This window comes from Anopheles maculipalpis, chromosome 2RL (assembly GCF_943734695.1).
Source record: "Anopheles maculipalpis chromosome 2RL, idAnoMacuDA_375_x, whole genome shotgun sequence".
Lineage (NCBI taxonomy): Eukaryota > Metazoa > Arthropoda > Insecta > Diptera > Culicidae > Anopheles > Anopheles maculipalpis.
This window is the reverse complement of record NC_064871.1, coordinates 22,756,967-22,773,892: the sequence shown is the minus strand read 5'-3', so window position 1 is coordinate 22,773,892 and position 16,926 is coordinate 22,756,967. Positions and strand designations below refer to the sequence as shown.

Here is a 16,926-nt window from a genome sequence, read left to right as displayed (position 1 = left end):
GTCTTGCGACCAGATTCTAGTAGAATAACACGCGACGTGTGTTCTGCGGTTGAACGGGACGGTAGTTCATCACGATTGGCTGTCGGTTCGAACCGATCAGCGACCGCAGTCGGCTCATTTCCTGTTCCGTCACAACCAACCGCTTGGTCGACACGATCCAGTTAACTGTTTCGAGGCACGGGGGCGTCGTAAGGCTACCCTCGTACGAATAGTACGACCATCCCATCGTTCCGACCACATTCTGCAGCGAAAAGGCACGCGTAAACGGTACCTCCAGTTTGGAGTGTGGTTGACGCACCTGGGGCAAAAAGTTGGACCACGAGTTTATCGAAAAGCTGGACGAGCTCGGTACTACGTCGTACACGAAACCGACCACCGCCAGTCCATCCACTTCGCCCTTCGCTTGGTCGAACGAGCTGTACAGACCGTTGTAGAACACCAGATGCAACTCGAGCGGGAACCGCCTTCCATCGACCGTATGCTCCGAACCCTGCGTATTGTTCGGACCCCAGTGGAAATGCATCTGCTCGAAGAAGTACGCCGTCTTTAGCGGTCCGCCGCGCATCATCGGACGCGTCCACAGCGTCCAGCGTGGGGTAAACTTTACCGAGTGACCTTCGTTCTCGGCCAGAATAGAGGAGGGTAAGCTGTCGAGCCCGACAATCTCTAGCGGCACCTTACGCTTCACGGTCAGTGCCCGGGACGTGACGATATTGATCGGACTCTGGAACTGTCCACCACAGGCCGGCGCAACGATGGGCCAATTCGGTGGACCAAGTGGATCATAGATAGGGTACGTCCAGGAAGATCCACTGGAATATCCCTTTGTGTCACTCAACTCGGGGCTGATTTCGTTCGGATGTATGGCCGTCCTTTTTAGACCCCAAAGTGGATCACTTTCGGCCGTATAAGCTGTCGCCAAATCATCTGTAAGCAAGTGTAGTGTAATTAAACGCCCCGCGGTAAAGAATATTGTGCACGCCCGCACAAAGAACGGTAGTTGTAGTAAGAGACATTACCTCCAGCAAACACGATCGGTTGACAGGCCAATAAAAGTGTCATGCACAGGGCACTCATGCTGCAAATCCCGCACGTAGGACTCGTTCGGTTACAACCTTTTCTTGCCTGGTAGCCCACTCAGCCTGCTAAGCTGTCCGAACGCAGAACTAATATCGAACCACGCCTCGTCGTTCTAGCGACCTATTTCAAGATCCGGGTTCTGCCAAGAGACCTTACCCGTAGTGTGTCCCGCACCGGTGGAAAGCTGCAGCGTTTCTGAATGCTGCCGTCCTCCGGAAGCCTGTTTTTAAAGAGCGTTCTATGTTGGGGGCACCCAACGGCTAGCTTAACAACAGCTGCTGCTGCTGCTGCTGCTGTGGAGATAGCTTTCGGTAAGGTGTAAATGCACTGTCGCAGGAATTCGTTTTGCGCTTTGTCAGTCTTTGCATGCACCTCGGTGAGAACGGAGTGACGGAAGCTTATCGTGTGCTTCTTTTTCGGATGGCTAGCGCCGGCAGAATTGCCGTTTCCATGTGCGTATGGCAAAATGAAGCGCAAGCTAAAGAGTGCTGACAAATAATAAGCAAATCTCTCCGGTGGTTTGGTGAGCTTAGACCTTGGGCGAAACTTTTCATTTGCGCAAGTTTTGGAACAATGTTTTTGTAACTTTGGCACGATCTTCGTGCATGGTGTTGTGAGCATAAACACCTTAAATGTGTTTTATGATTCATCCCTTGACCTAGTTTTCAACCATCAAAAGGTGATCCTCGGTGATCCTCGAACAAAATTGGAACAAAACAGCCTTGATGCGTAGAATGTATTTTTTGTTTTTTTTTTCGTAAAGGAGTGAATGATGACAATAGGGAAATGTGTGCTTCACTTAAACGCTATGTACTATCGCTTCGTTTCCATCAGGATACCGCTTCCGGATAGTTTCGGTGGGGTGGGGGTCTTACATTTTTCCCAGCTCCTAGCGCCAAACCACCGCCCCAACTGCCACGCCTTACTCTCGCGCGCCTACATCGGTGACCGAAAAGTGCGCCGTTGATTAATGGGTTGACCGTGAAATGAAAGCCTCCCTTCTAAAAGCACGCGTGCTCCACACTCCCGGAAAGTACAAAAGGGGGAAGGAGAGGTGGTTGCGGAAAGCTAGTTCTGCTGTGACGGCGTGAACAGCATAACCAGTTTATCGGCTGTCGAAGGAACACAAACTCTGTGACCGCGTGGTGTGCTGTTTTGTTGTTCTTGTGGCGCAAATTACACATTCACTCACCAACTAACCGTGGTCAGCGCTCTCTCCGTGTTCTGTATGGAGAACTTTGAACATCCGCAAACGAACCAAATTTGCTGGTGTAATTCTGATACAAATTATTGTTTCGATTTTCCACCGTAAAAATAATCCTTTTCTTGAGGGCACACACACGAACCGATTAGAGAGTACGACTTGAAAGCTGGGATGTGGAAAGGCTAGGGGTGGTGGGGGTGGTGGGAATGTAGCTTAAAATCCGTAACGCACCACCGTGCGCCCATTCAAGGGCTGCACCGGGCGGAAATTATCTACCAGCGGTTGATCGTTCGAGTCACGCAAATTCCTCAACTCATCCAGATCCTTCTGGGCGATCGGTGAGGGCGCGTTGCGCACGATCCAGATGACACTTTCCGAGCAGGGCGGCGTGGTCAAGCTCCCCGGGTACGAGTAGTACCGCAACCAATCGCCATCCACCACCGAACTGAGACTAAACACTTCGCCACCCTCGAGCGTGATCGTTGTCCCGGCGGTCCGTATTTTCGGCAGTGGCCTCGCCCACTTAGCACCCCGCCTAACCTTATCCCCACCGATCTCGTACAGTACGCCCACCACCGCCAACCCGTCCGGGTGCAGCAGGGCCTGCTCGAACGTACCGTACTCCTGCTTGTAGAACACGAAGTGTACCTCGGCCGGACCCGCGTACCCGTCGAACGTGTGCTCGGAGCCGCGCCCGTTATCAGCGCCCCAGTGAAAATGCATCTGCTCTAAAACGTACGGTGCGGCAAACGGGAGAGGCCCACCGACCAGCGTAGGTCGCTCGCTGTCCTTGCTCCAGACGAACGTGTACTGTGCGGTATGGCCATTGTTGGTCACACTTATCGAGACCGGCTTGCGGGTAGCGCCCTCGATCAGTAGCGGTGCGGCATGATCGAGCGGTGGCAGCGCTGCCGCCGAGCGCACGATGTCGATTGGACTCTGGCGCATGCCGCCACAGTCTGGATCGGTTTCGGCCCAACGGTCCGGGTAGTCATAGGAGAAATCACCTACAGCACACGAACGAACCAGAATCAGCAACCGTGAGCATACAAAGGAAAAATCAACCAAAAAAAAAATTGACCCGGAATTCAAATGTGCCACTTTTTATATGTTCTCGCACTGAACAACAGTTGTTACTCACCGTATACACTCACAAGGGTACACAGGGCGGTAAAAACCAGCCCGTAGTATAATCTCGCACCCATTGTAATACCACTTTAAAGTACTTTAAAGGGCTTTATTATGTGATGACGATAGATCGTTTCTTATTTAAACAGAATTGAGTGCAAAACTCGACGTTGTGAAGCGCACTCACTAATGCTCGGTCAATGGAAATTAGTGCTGGGTTTAAGTACACAAAAACGGATCACCATTTTGATGGCGGTCTTTTTTTTTTGTTTTTGCTTTTGCCAACCCGGTGGCGAATCGGGTTGATGGAAAATCGGTTTATCTTCTCTTCCGGTGGCGCGTGCGCACGGGCGCTCACAACGTTACAGTGTGGAGGGCGGCGTTTGCAGATAATAGCGCTTCATGCTATGCTAAATTGCTGCAGCGCAAGATAGCGACTTTGATGGAGATAATGCTTTGTTAACTGAAATGCTTGCCATAATAAGTAATTTTTTGTTCTCTCCTGTTTTTATTCGGAACAACTGAAATGGGAAATATTTGACTATTAAATTAATAATTCATTACATCAAATTCACTTTCAAGGGCCATAGGTATTTTTTTCGTGATCTTTAATGTAGTGACAATAACGGAGAAAAATTTCATTCATGTTCATCAAATAACTTTGCTCCAAAGCTAGGACCGTGCGACCATTTTGGTGAAAAAGAATATATATTTTTTTTTAGTAATAACTGTTTTTATAAAGGTTTTGTGGCGCAAAATACGTGTCAAACACAGTGGTTTAGAATGCAAAAAAAGGGAAGTTGCCCACTATCGCCTCAGATGCATCAGGTGCGATCGTTCCGTAACCGTTTTGTAACAGCAATTAAGATACGGTGCAGCACGTGCAGTATAGTATGCTGGTATTGTGCCGCACGTGTGTATGTGTGTGCGCATCTATTTGAGAATGCAAGTGTTTGAGCAGTTGATTGTCCTTTAAATTATCGCTTCAAGCTGAAGGTATAATTATATTCATAAAATCCCCGAAAAAAAATAATTATAACAATAAACGGATCGTATCTTTTCTTCCTGTCGTTAAATGGTTCCTATTAGAACGTTTACTTTAGTATATAAGGTGTGTTTGATTAGCGGAAGCAGAACAATAGCGCTCATTTATTTTCCAAACTTGGCAAATAAATTGTGTGAATATAATGATGTTTGATGTTCACTCTGTTTTGAGAGCATTCCAATATTCCACTCGCGCTAAAGTTTCTTCATTCTATGATTATGTATATTCTATTGATACAACTGATGCACAGATCTAGCATCACAAGAACGACCGTTCTAGAATGTTTTGTAGCTTCAATGACGGCCCGAACGTTTTCCGATTCCAAAACGTTAACACTCGCTGCTTCCAAAAATCAAACACCTTCTCCTTCTCCCACCAAACACCTTCTCGCAGTGAATTCACATTTTGCCTAGATTCATCCCTCGTTCTTAGAAAATAGTTATCTTTCCAGCTTTCATTATCGATCGCACAGATTTTATGACTTATTCCAGAACGATTGCAAAATTTTCGCCTCCTCGAAAAAACAGTAAAAACAATCAATCACCGTAAAACATCTGATAGGGTGGCAGATATATGGCCACCACAGATCTTTCAATATTTTTGGCATTCCAGAACATGTTCGCGGCATAACTTGCGCCGTTGTTTACCCTCTGTGTTCAAAGGTAAAGTTGAGCAGATCTTTCATTAAAACGTGTTTGCTTCTACTGGAAAAAAAAACCATTCCCTACCTTGTCCATAGGCCCATTGGATCAATATTGGCGCAAATGATGGTAAAAATTTCCAAAACAACACACATCAACTAGATCGATTCGAGATGGTTTTGATTTATCCTTCAATTCTACTTATTATTTTTAAAGTATTTGTTGCCCAATATGGCATTGCTTTACCCATGGGAATTGATGGAGAGCCATTTCTTATTCTGAAAACATCAAGAATGGTTTCAACTCGAACAACCTGGCCTGCTTAACGATGGTTTAACCAGATGAAGCAAAACTTTTATAAAAAAGTAAACGTTGCTGCTTTTCCGGAGACACTTTCCTATGAATATAAAATTTTAGGTTAGGATGCAACTGAGACTAGCATGATCGATGCCCCTTTTCTTTTCAAGTTTTGGTTACGCGCCTTGACCTCTTGTCGGTTTCTTTCAAGTTAACACAATATTTTTTGCTTACCGACCTTAAGGTCACGCCGGCTATCCGATGGCTTTGCCTAGACTAGACTTGCCGGTACCACGCGGTTGAATAGTCCTCACTTTGGGGGGGGGACGGTCCGGACAGAGTCCTGATTCTGCCTTGTAAAGACCGGCACCGTTGCCGGCCTTAACACCTGACCGCCCCAAGTTATCACAATATGTTGTAAATTAAAAAGTTTGATTAGCAGCTCATTTAGGTAAGTGATCGTGTAGCAGAATCTCTACGCCAAACCATATGCAATGGATAAAAGAATTATGTATTTCACTAACATATAATACTTTGTTCACTGGACACTCTGCACGTACAGAGCTGTAGGTAACGTAAAAGAAGTAAAACAAATTCCTTAAACACTAACTTTGTCGATCCTTTGGTATATCGCTGCAAAAAAAAGGTGCTGCTTTTTCCGTTGTCAGCTCAGTCAGTTCGCTCCCTTTTCAGTACAAAAACACCCGACGATGGTTAAGCTTCTGAACGGGCCGGTAATTGTTCACCATCAGCCCGGTCGGTGATTGCAACCGTCGAAACTGTCGCATCTCCTTCTCCGTCACCAGCAACGGTTTGGTGGCCACAATCCACGTTACCGTCTCAAGGCACGGCGGTGTCGTAAGGCTACCCTCGTACGAAAAGTAGGGCCACTCCACGTCACCGATCACCTCGTACAGCGGGAACGTGTCGATGAACGGGATGCTAAACTCACTGTTCGGCTCAACAACATTGCGCAGGAAACGAGTCCAGGTATTGAGCGGCTCGTCCACCGAATGTTGATAGATTTCGTAGAACAACCCAACTACGGCTATACCGTCCACCTGTTCGCGAGCCTCCTGGAACGACTCGTACAGCCCGTTGTAGAACACTAGATGGATTTCCATCGGGTAGCGCTGGTAGTCGTACACGTGCTCCGATCCTACCGTACTATTAACACCCCAATGGAAGTGGAACTGGTCGAACAGATACTTGGTCTTCAGGGGACCACCCCGCAGTACGGGCCGATCACCGTTGCGCCAGTTGTACGTAAATTTGGCCGAATGTCCATCGTTCTGTAGCAGAATTGTCTGCGGTAGGTTGGTTTGTCCATCGAGACGGAGCGGCCGCTTACGACTCACCAGCTGGGCACTGCTGGTGTTAAGCAGAATCGGACTTTGATACCGTCCGCCACACCGTGCATCTACCCTGTACCAGTGTGAGGGACCGTTTTTGTCTTTCTCATTGTAGGAGAAGCTTCCCGGTGCGGCTGGTGGAGCTTTCGGTTTTGATCGCTGAATCTGTGGTTCCGGTTCATTAGCTTCTGCTAGGTCCGCTTCCGGATCGGGTGGAAAATAAAAGTCCGGATTCGAGATGGCAGTCAGCTTCGATCGGCGCTGATCTTGGGTGAGGGGTTTAGGGCCGGACGGCTCGTATTCGTCGTAGTAAGCCGGTTCTCTTACGCTAGAATAGGCCCCCAAACGTCTGGTAGGATTGACACGATAAGGAGAACCATAGTTGGGCACGTTTAGTCCTGTAGGTCGAGAATGAAATGATGAACATTCAGACGCTAGCTTCTTTACCACAATTTCCGACAACTTACCCCGACATGGTCGCCACGACATAAACATTAAAAAGTTCAGCAGAATCAACTGCCCGTGCCATTTGAGAAGCTGCATCTCTGTAACATCAGACATTAGGATAACAATCGTGTTAGTTCAGTTGGTCCGTATGCTGATAAAGTCGAATGTTAACACACTACTTCGGATGGGCTAGTACGACCTGACGCCCTGCTTGGTGGAGGGTATAGAGGATACTGTTGCAAACTCTTGATCTTTTTGTGCAAACATGCTTAAAACCGCAACCACGTGCTGCTCACGATCACGTACCACGGATCCGAACCACGCTACGACACCACAGCCGATCAGCGCTCAGCCAGCTGATAGCATGGCTCTAACCGTGCGAACTGGACCACGCCAATGGCCCCCTTTTTATGGTACAATGGTTCGCGGTTTGAAGTGTTTGATTTGCCACTGTTCTTTGCACACTACACACAAATTGGAGGACGTTCTGTCTACCGACTGGCGTTAGGGGCAACAGGGTAATACAATTGACCGACGAAACCGATGGGGATTAAGTAAGCTGACCGAAAAGATACGATCAAGTTCAAGGTCTTCATTATCGGACGTGTTGCAGGTATCTGCCGAGCGTTTACTGTCTCTACATCCATGGATCACTGATCGCTTCAACGAAATTCATAGAAGAAGTTCTGTGCGTTAAATAAAGCTTGCTTCGTTACGCATCATGACAGAGGAATTGTTTAGAAATGGCCCTTAATCATGTTCTTCTTTCGAGGACCTGCTCCATAGACTATGAAAATTTCAAATTAATGTAGTTTAAGACGTACGTTAATTAAAATCCTTGGAATTCTGAATGTAAGTTTTTTCCTCTATGATTTTGTTTGTACTGTATGTCTTGTATGGTGTATTGAACTTTCAAAAACACATCTTTTCAAGATAAGTATGTTTGTTTTTACTGGATAATAATTTGTGTTAAACTATTGAATTTTTGGACTAAACTCTTAGGTGTTGGTCAAGTGTTTCATACTTGAAATGTTGAAGGTAATATAGAACAACACTCAATACAGAGCCATTGTATCGCGTAGGCCTTTGTAAGGCAGCCGACGTAATATACCGGCCATCTAATCAAATCTGATCCGTTTCTCCGTAGTAAGGACTGATTATCCAACTACATGGTATTAGCAAGTCTAGTAAACCATATATGGATGGTAAACCTATGAATCGTTAAGCAAAAAAGAAGAAAAGCAAGAAGAACCTAATATGTGTCAAATGGAAGAAATTTATCCTTTGGATGGATAATCACGATCACTGGAGTGATCTGGTGGTAGAGGCGATTGCGGTGCCGGTTATCACCATTACCCCGTAGGTACAACTGACTATCCAACTACGTAGTTCCAGTGAGTCTAGTAAACCATTCGATCACCGACGTGATCTAGAAGATCGTTAAGACAAGTAGCAGAAAAAGACGGATAATCATGAATTCTAATTCTTACTAACGAACTATCGCAAATAGATTCTCTTTTCCAAATCATAATTTACGATCATAAACGATCATGTAATTAATGAACTTCCTATGTAAATGCAATCATGTGCATTCAGATGGAACTGTTAGTCACTTCTAGCACATTTATTTCATTTTCCCCATGATGGTTGTGGGGCCCTCTAGACAAATAATAGGCAGTTTCCCGATGGTTAATTCACTAGCGGGATTATCTGCGCTCTATGGAAAACACACGAATGGAGTTGTCATTTGTCAGTCAAACAGATTAAAAAAATATTTATTGTGTTCATCGAGAGTTTAGAAAACTATTTTCTGTCCATCCATGGAACTGGCCTATGCAAACACTACACACTACTGCCTCCAAAGTAATCAACCCTTCAAGACATCAAACACTAGCACTGTTGCACCAAACACCTGCTCTAAAACATACCTTAATCTTTCAATTTATTTTACACAATTTGTCTTTATATTTTTTTGTCTCTTCAAATTGCACTTATAGTATTCACACTAAGCTTTTAAAAATAACTCAATGTACCGTTCAAAAATCCTGAGACAACGGAGTGCAATCGATGGTAGCGGCCACACTCGATAACGATCACGTTTGAAGTAAGTTCCCCGATGTCAGTTGCACCTCTGTGAAACAGAACCTTCCGCTTTTGGGAAATGAATTCTTCTTCACCAAAGAAAAACACACAAGAAAGACAAATAAAACCACGTTGATGCCTGTACAGCCGGAACCGAATGCGTGTAAAATGCTCTCTGATGAGCCTCACACTCTATAACCCCGTAACACATGCACGTACGCACGCACGCAAATGGAACTGTTGGAACTAGTATGTTTGCCGAGCGTTACCCGGGCGGCAAAGGTTGTGCCTGACCGGTTGTTCAATTAAATTAATCTCCCTACTCCACGCAGTCCTCCACTAAAGCGCCGCATTCGAAGAATGATGAATGACCCGCGAACTCGCGAAAACCCCTCTCTCCACGCGCCAAGGTCCATACAGTGTGTGTGTGTGATCATACTCACCGCAAATTTTGCAACTCCGGTCAACTATCTCTTGCTCTGAGCCCTAGGATCAGCAGGGACAGGAAAACGGTAAGTTCCCAGCTTTGGTTAGCTTTGTCTAAGCGCCAACCGAAAGAGGTCACCAGCACACCCCTAGGGGATGTCGTCGGTATGGCATGATGCCCGAGACTAATCGATGATCATAGCGCCCAACATCATCATCATCACCGTCCGGATCGTCATAATTCAAATCTGACCGGCTTTGGCGGCAGACAATGGTGGCCAATCGAAAGTACACGGCAACACTAGCGGTATGTGTGCACATGCGTTTTGGTAAACGTTTTGCGCGACCCCATAGAGCAGCAGCACTAGTTTTTAAACAAAAAAAAACACACTCTTACACAATCGCTTCACGTGGTTACACTTTCGCTGTGTAAGAAGGTGCGTTGCGATCCGACTGGCCCTTTCCTACTAAGATTCAGAGTGCAACGGCGCGTAGACCGTACCGCTGCCTTTATTTGTTTGCTTACAGCGGCACAGTGCACCGCTGTGCGAGTGCGCAGTCTGTTTACATCGTACGGGCGCCATTCGTTTTCATTCATAAAATCGTACACATCACCTCACCACCTCAACACTTCTAGCAAAACGCATGCAGGCCCACCACCACCCGGTCCCAACTATGGTGGGAAATTCACTACTGCTTCCACTGTACTTACCGGTTTTAACGTTCGCGACGCACTCCCCTTAGTTCGTCTAGATTCTAAAGGCGGAAAGTTCGCTGATAAGACGCGCGTCACTTGAACTCGAGCGGGGACGGTAAAGTAAGACACCTTCCCGTCTTCGTTACGCGAATGTTTGTAAACCTGTCCAGCCGCTGTGTGCTGCGCGGCGTGTTGATCGGAGACGTGTCGGTCGGACAAACTTGTCGTCGGATGGTAAGTGAACTTGCTGGAGGTTAGCACTCGATTGAGCTGCCCTTCCAGTACCGGGTGGGACTTAAATAGTGTGCCCAACCGTTGGGCTAGCTGTGCTAGGGCCCGTGGGTTCTCCACACACATATGACGAATGGCCTGGGATGACATTACCCGCTCGCGTCTTTCCGGTGTCGATAGGGAATTTCGCTTAAGACACTCGGCCCTCCTGCCCCAGTTCGAGAACGATCCCTTACAAATGCATGTAAACAGCAGATAAATCACAAAATCCCTACCGATGGATTCACATCCACTCGCTGAGAGGCTTGTCCAGGTGGTAACAATTGGATGGTAACAATTGATATCTTACCAATGGCCGCATCGTGTACGATACCTGTCGGCCGATGTCAACAGGATGCAGCATTAACAACCTATTAGCGCTAAGGACCCGAACGATGGCTAGGGGAACACATAAATAGCAAAGCCCATTCGATAAGAACACCCAGCAAAGCATGCCGACACGTGTAATTAAATTAAAATTAGCCTTCCAATCGCCAAGGTCCATATCGTAAAGCGGTGCGCGGAATGTGCGACTTCTGCTGACAATGCGAACCCGGTCCCGGTTTGCAGAGCCCGTCTGCTAAACGATTTGTTTTTCTTCGAACATTAATCTATGTTTTCCCTTGTTTTCTAGCAAACGCTTTGGCGCAGATATCATAATGCAGTGGCGGTACATGATATTGACGTGCTGGCTGCCTGCCTGGCTACTTGTCCTGTTTATCGAACACAGTAATGCATGAAAAACACCAAATAGTACATGTTTTCCTCACCTGATAATGCACGTGCTGCCACCCACTTTGTTTAGGTTGACTTAGGATGGTGTGTCCAAACGACACGCATTACACGACACATTGCGCAATTGGTTTGGGTAGCGATGCCGAGCAGTGGCTTGCAATGTCTTGGGACGACACTTTAACCGCTAACAAACGATCTTCCCAAATTGGGTATTACTATTTTATGCGAATTGCATTCCCTATGGCACAAGCTTTTTGCATGGCGTGACTCACATTACAGAAGTTTGTAAATTTTGTCTTATAACATGTAACTAATTGTAGTGTCTGTTTTTCCGCCCCCGTGTAGGAACGGTACGTGAGTCATCTGTACGTGTGGGTCAGTACTTTCGAGGAGCGAGATGCGAGATGGTATTACAGCATGATTGATTCGTCGCGTCATTGCCGCGAGACGCGCTATACTGTGTTTCGATTCCAAAGATGATAGAAATCCCCCAAGGAACTCTTTCGCTTTCTGGAGGTTCTTTACGGTGTGGATTTTCTCGAAAGTGTCACCAGCTAACACGTGCTATAATGATTACTTACTGAGCACTGAGCGTTAGAAATCAGGAATTCTCCTGTGGGATATTTTTGTCACTATAAAAATTTGAGGACAAGATAAACACAAACTAATGTCCTCTAAAAAACGGGCTGAAAAGTCGATCTACTTCCTGTATTCATGCCGCGCAGTAATCAATCTTATCGTTGTCTACAAATCGAACTTGACCAACAGAACCTGTTTGTTTGATATGACGCGTTTCATATCACAGAGTAGGGATTTTTTGCACATCGACCTGCCATGCACCCATGCATCCATGCGCCCAAAACGCTCCAGGGACCAGATGGAACGATTCACAGAGGTGGGGTGTGCAATAGATTTCAACTGCTTTCAATTACCGTTGCATTGGTGTCTGCTAGTACGGAATACTTATTAGATTGTACAGAAAAGTCTTTTAGATGTGGGATACAAATGCGTGTGTGCGTCCAGCGGAGTAGCTATTAAGCCGGACATTGACACACGGAACATGGAAACGGTCAATTGTAACGGGCTCGCGTAAAAAGCTGCTGGTAATAATGGTACTGATTGATTTATTTGTAATTGATACCTTTCGTTTGAATGCTTTGTTGCATTATGATTTTCATTACATGTACAAACAAATGTACTGCGAACAAAGAACTTATAGTAATTGAAACAAAAAAGTGTAATAAGCATTAATTATAGATGCAATTTTTGCGTGTACTATTTGAATTTAATGAATTATCGAATTTAGTTTTGTTTTTCAAGCTACTCTGTAAAATAATTCTCAGCAAATCACATCCCAAACATCAAGCTTTAAACATGTTTCCTTGTAAATATACATAAAAAAAAAGAAAAAAGATATAAGAAAACTGCTACATAATAATTAATTGCATACTTTTAGGAGCTTAAAATTTAATTTTTAAAAATCAGTTCATTTCACTTCAATACACAATAAATTTGTTGACAACAATTCATTTTATTTTTATATCTTTTTGTGCTGAAGCTAAACTTACGGTAGTTTTAAATTTTTTTTTAAATAATGTACAAAAAAAAATTATTTAATCTTCCCAACACTCATATTTATTAAATTATCAGGCGATGCCATGGTAGCTTTTCGGTTTTCACATGCTGCTTATCCATTATTCTAGCCACTGGCACCAGTGCCTGGCCAGTTCAATTGGCTCCACAATAATGAGGTCAATGTACATTAGCTATTAGTTCTTGTGATTCATAAACGGATGCAAAAATCTCAAGCGGATGAGAGCAATTTGTTAATTTTGAACAGAGTCGATGAGGTGGCCAATGCGGTGGAGGCGTCGATCTTCACAAGGCAGGACTCAACATTGAACCCCGTCTAGATCTTTTTCCCCGCAAGATAATAAATGTTCCATCGAGTCTCTGCAGCTAGTGCAGTTTTAACCTATCTAGAGCTGCATAGTTCACCGATGTCTTGAAGTATTGCCGTTGCAGCAGTACTGATCCGTTTCATCCATCTGCTACTACAAGCATCACATCAATCGCCGATCGGTTATTAGCTACAACAAAAATCGTTTCATTATTATTTAAGCGATTATATAGAAATCCTCTCGTAATGCCATACGCTTGTAATACTTCTCACCCTTCAAACCGACGATGTGTTAGTGCGGACACGGCCACTACCAAAAGATCGGAAGAAATCATTGACCTAGAGACACGATTAGATGCATTTCTCACCTACAAAAGTACTTGCACTCTCGGCAACAGCAAGCGCAACATACGTGTCTCCATAAATAGACCAAATACAACCTGCCCCTCTCCTCCCCCTTCGCTCTTTTTCTCTCTCACCACACCCCATCCGTTATACCAATAGTAAGATCCGCTCATGTTCGTGTCATGTTTTTTTTCTTCTCTACACTAATCGATGGGTGCTTAAGGTATTCAAATTTAGCGCACTATCTTTCTACCGCACCCAGCACACTCGTGCGGTACGGCGTACAAAAAAAAATCTCAGAACCGCACGGTATGTTGGAGTTCGTGGTCAAGCTTTGAACTACAGCCAACGAACCAACGTACTTGCGGGGTTCACTCTCTGTCGCGGGTGCACCAGAAACAGGATACGCTGCACTGGGTTGCCCGTTGTAGATCAAGGGCAGGCGGCGCACATACGCGGTCGCTATTTACACGCCTTTGCCGAGCGAATTTTTCGCGGACACGCTAAGCGAAGAAAACTAAGGGCACGATGCACGCAAAACCACCCCGATCCAGCAGACTCAAAGACAGGGGTGGTCAGAGAGAGAGAGAGAGAGAGAGAGAGAGTAATGTAAAGATTTCGTGTATTCCAAACAAAACCACCGCTAGCCAAACAAAGAACCACAGCGGTAAAAGAAACTAGCATAGTGGCAACGATCATATGATCTGTAGCGTGGTGGTGTGTATCGTACACGGGTTGTACCGTCCTCCCAGGAGGTGAGCGGTGCATCTAGGGAAACCAAGTGAAGATGGTAGCAGCTGCAGTGGTCGGATGCAGTTCGCGCTACCGTACGATGTGCATGTTGGTGTGATGGTGCGAGCGCGCGCGCGCAGACGACTGCCCGAGCATCACATTTCGATCACGATCAAGGGCTTCGGATTTAGCGCAGAATAACTAAGAGCTTAATAAATGCAACGCCGAACGTCACTCACTGTCCTGCGGTCTTTTAGTAAGGATCCCATCCCAATAAGCCGCGATCTCGTGCAGCCAGCAGCAGCAGCCGCCTACCGAAAGTCGTAAAGGATAATTCATCCTTCAGTACACCGTAATTCAAGTACGTATTGTAACGAGAAAAAAGAATCGACCAATGGAAGGGCAACGTTGACGTGTAGCAAAACCCTAGCAAGTGTAGTGTCCCATCTATCTGCAAGAGGCGAGAAAATGGAAGAGAAAAGGGTTACGTAACATCGGACGCAATCTTGCAAATCTGGTTCCATCTTTGTGAAAACTTGCGCCATCTTGAATAGTGTGATCGAATAGTGTTCCGCGACAGCAGATTAAAGTCTGTGAAAAAGGGGGGAAAATAACTACGCATCTTGCATAACACAGCTGTAGATCGGGTGACTCAACCAAGGGGAGCGATCCTTTCCGAGTGGTGTTGATATTCATGCCTTGTTATTGGTTTTTGACCTCGCGACAAGTGCACCAAAGCACGCCAACAAATGGCGTTTCGATGAAAATAGAACCTACCGATCCTACCAAGATCGCTTACGCAAACAATCGATCGACTACCATGCAACCCTGCTGGTGATGCAACAGTAGCAAGATTGCTATTATGCTACTGGTCTCCGCCGCTCGCCTCGTTGGTATCGGAGTGAATCGGTGTACACGTGGCTTCCCGTCTAATTTACAAGCCCTTTTTCACTTGTACGAAACTAGCTCTATCTCAAGTATTGCCATAGTGTACATATGTCATTGCATTTCCTTTCGGTGGACAAATATAGCCATCCGCTATCACTTACAAGCACTGTGGCACAGTGGCGAAGGGGTCCAGTTTGTTTTTACCCCATGTTTTATTGTCTGGCGCGTGGCGTCAAACGGCGGAAGCGTCTTTCAATATTGATAAACTCGTTCAAAGCAAATTCTATGAAATCATGGTGAATTACCAATTCATTCGTAGCACCTGAAGACCTTTAGCTAGCCCAACCTTCCTACCCACCCTGCAATATAACTCCGCTCTTTTCCCGCGCACCTTTCTTACAGTAAACACCACCAACAATGCCGGGACTTTCGGATCCAGTTGCGTTCATTAAGGACTTTGCCGCCGGTGGCATCTCGGCCGCAATCTCCAAAACGGCCGTCGCCCCGATCGAGCGCGTCAAGCTGCTGCTACAGGTTCAGCACATCTCGAAGCAGATCGCCGAGGCCGACCGTTACAAGGGCATGGTCGATTGCTTCGTGCGCATTCCACGCGAGCAGGGCTTCTCCGCCTTCTGGCGTGGTAATCTCGCCAACGTCATCCGTTACTTCCCGACCCAGGCACTTAACTTCGCCTTCAAGGACAAGTACAAGCAGGTGTTCCTCGGCGGTGTTGACAAGAACACCCAGTTTATGCGCTACTTCGTCGGTAACCTGGCGTCCGGCGGTATGGCCGGCGCTACCTCTCTGTGCTTCGTCTACCCGCTTGATTTCGCCCGTACCCGGTAAGGTGGCCCTTCTACGGCACCGAATTCTTTCTTGTCCCTGTAACTTTTGTACTGAAACGACGTCTTCTTCCACAGTTTGGCTGCCGATGTCGGCAAGGGTTCGGAAGCGCGTGAGTTCAAGGGTCTGGGCGATTGTATCTCGAAGATCTTCAAGACTGACGGTCTGGTCGGTCTGTACCGAGGTTTCGGTGTATCCGTCCAGGGTGAGTTGGAGTTGGCGTTAGAGCCATGGGGTTCATCGGGTTCAATAAAGTAAAACGACGGCTTAATTCGACCCATTTACAGGTATCATCATCTACCGTGCTGCCTACTTCGGCTTCTACGATACTGCCCGTGGTATGCTGCCGAACCCGAAGACTACACCATTCTACGTTAGCTGGGCCATCGCTCAGGTCGTGACGACCGTCGCCGGCATTGTGTCCTATCCCTTCGATACCGTCCGTCGTCGCATGATGATGCAGTCGGGTCGCGCCAAGTCCGAGATGGTCTACAAGGGCACGCTCCACTGCTGGGCCACCATCGCCAAGCAGGAGGGTAGCGGCGCCTTCTTCAAGGGTGCCTTCTCGAACGTGCTCCGTGGTACTGGCGGTGCATTCGTGCTGGTGTTGTACGATGAAATTAAGAAGCTTCTGTAAATCCTCTCCCTACGCCAGCCCTATACCACCCCCAAAAGATTCCCTTCCCTTCCTCGCGTTCCCAAATCCTCTTCCAACGTAATCCTTCCATTCCGCTACAGTGTCCTATTCCAACGAACAGACACAAACAAAAACTAAAGGAAAATGATCCCAATCCCTGAAAAAAAAAACGAATCG

The 16,926-nt window shown here is 46.4% G+C and overlaps 6 protein-coding genes across 6 annotated transcripts in view; 3 read left to right on the top strand and 3 right to left on the bottom strand.

The window, feature by feature from the left end:
* LOC126556871 (brain tumor protein) overlaps positions 1-16,926 on the top strand; it is a 138,181-nt gene that overhangs the window by 17,157 nt on the left and 104,098 nt on the right. The window lies entirely within an intron of this gene.
* LOC126557203 (MICOS complex subunit Mic60) overlaps positions 1-16,926 on the top strand; it is a 92,351-nt gene that overhangs the window by 36,633 nt on the left and 38,792 nt on the right. The gene's annotated exons all lie outside the window — the stretch shown is intronic.
* On the bottom strand, positions 17-1,077 carry LOC126558591 (carbonic anhydrase 7-like). Its single transcript, XM_050214630.1, has 2 exons — positions 1,020-1,077; positions 17-927 (listed from the first exon to the last, which is right to left on the bottom strand). The coding sequence occupies exons 1-2, from the start codon at positions 1,075-1,077 to the stop codon at positions 17-19; spliced, it is 969 nt and encodes a 322-aa protein (XP_050070587.1).
* On the bottom strand, positions 2,498-3,489 carry LOC126565515 (carbonic anhydrase-like). The gene is made up of 2 exons (XM_050222703.1): positions 3,426-3,489; positions 2,498-3,291 (listed from the first exon to the last, which is right to left on the bottom strand). Exons 1-2 carry the CDS (start codon positions 3,487-3,489, stop codon positions 2,498-2,500), a joined length of 858 nt encoding a protein of 285 aa, XP_050078660.1.
* Positions 6,072-7,316, bottom strand: LOC126558288 (carbonic anhydrase 13-like). Its single transcript, XM_050214278.1, has 2 exons — positions 7,215-7,316; positions 6,072-7,145 (listed from the first exon to the last, which is right to left on the bottom strand). Exons 1-2 carry the CDS (start codon positions 7,306-7,308, stop codon positions 6,085-6,087), a joined length of 1,155 nt encoding a protein of 384 aa, XP_050070235.1. The 5' UTR covers positions 7,309-7,316; the 3' UTR covers positions 6,072-6,084.
* Positions 15,670-16,762, top strand: LOC126558649 (ADP,ATP carrier protein 2). The gene is made up of 3 exons (XM_050214701.1): positions 15,670-16,111; positions 16,190-16,317; positions 16,400-16,762. Exons 1-3 carry the CDS (start codon positions 15,687-15,689, stop codon positions 16,747-16,749), a joined length of 903 nt encoding a protein of 300 aa, XP_050070658.1. The 5' UTR covers positions 15,670-15,686; the 3' UTR covers positions 16,750-16,762.

Bases quoted from the DNA above. Each gene is read 5' to 3' on its own strand.
- LOC126565515 (XM_050222703.1), bottom strand. From the start codon at position 3,489: ATGGGTGCGAGATTATACTACGGGCTGGTTTTTACCGCCCTGTGTACC. The intron at 3,292-3,425 runs GTGAGTAACAAC...CGTGTGCTGTAG, and splicing joins TACCCTTGTGAGTGTATACG to GTGATTTCTCCTATGACTAC.
- LOC126558649 (XM_050214701.1), top strand. From the start codon at position 15,687: ATGCCGGGACTTTCGGATCCAGTTGCGTTCATTAAGGACTTTGCCGCC. The intron at 16,112-16,189 runs GTAAGGTGGCCC...CTTCTTCCACAG, and splicing joins CTTGATTTCGCCCGTACCCG to TTTGGCTGCCGATGTCGGCA. The intron at 16,318-16,399 runs GTGAGTTGGAGT...ACCCATTTACAG, and splicing joins TTTCGGTGTATCCGTCCAGG to GTATCATCATCTACCGTGCT.
- LOC126558288 (XM_050214278.1), bottom strand. From the start codon at position 7,308: ATGTCTGATGTTACAGAGATGCAGCTTCTCAAATGGCACGGGCAGTTG. The intron at 7,146-7,214 runs GTAAGTTGTCGG...CTCGACCTACAG, and splicing joins GTCGTGGCGACCATGTCGGG to GACTAAACGTGCCCAACTAT.
- LOC126558591 (XM_050214630.1), bottom strand. From the start codon at position 1,077: ATGAGTGCCCTGTGCATGACACTTTTATTGGCCTGTCAACCGATCGTG. The intron at 928-1,019 runs GTAATGTCTCTT...ACTTGCTTACAG, and splicing joins ACCGATCGTGTTTGCTGGAG to ATGATTTGGCGACAGCTTAT.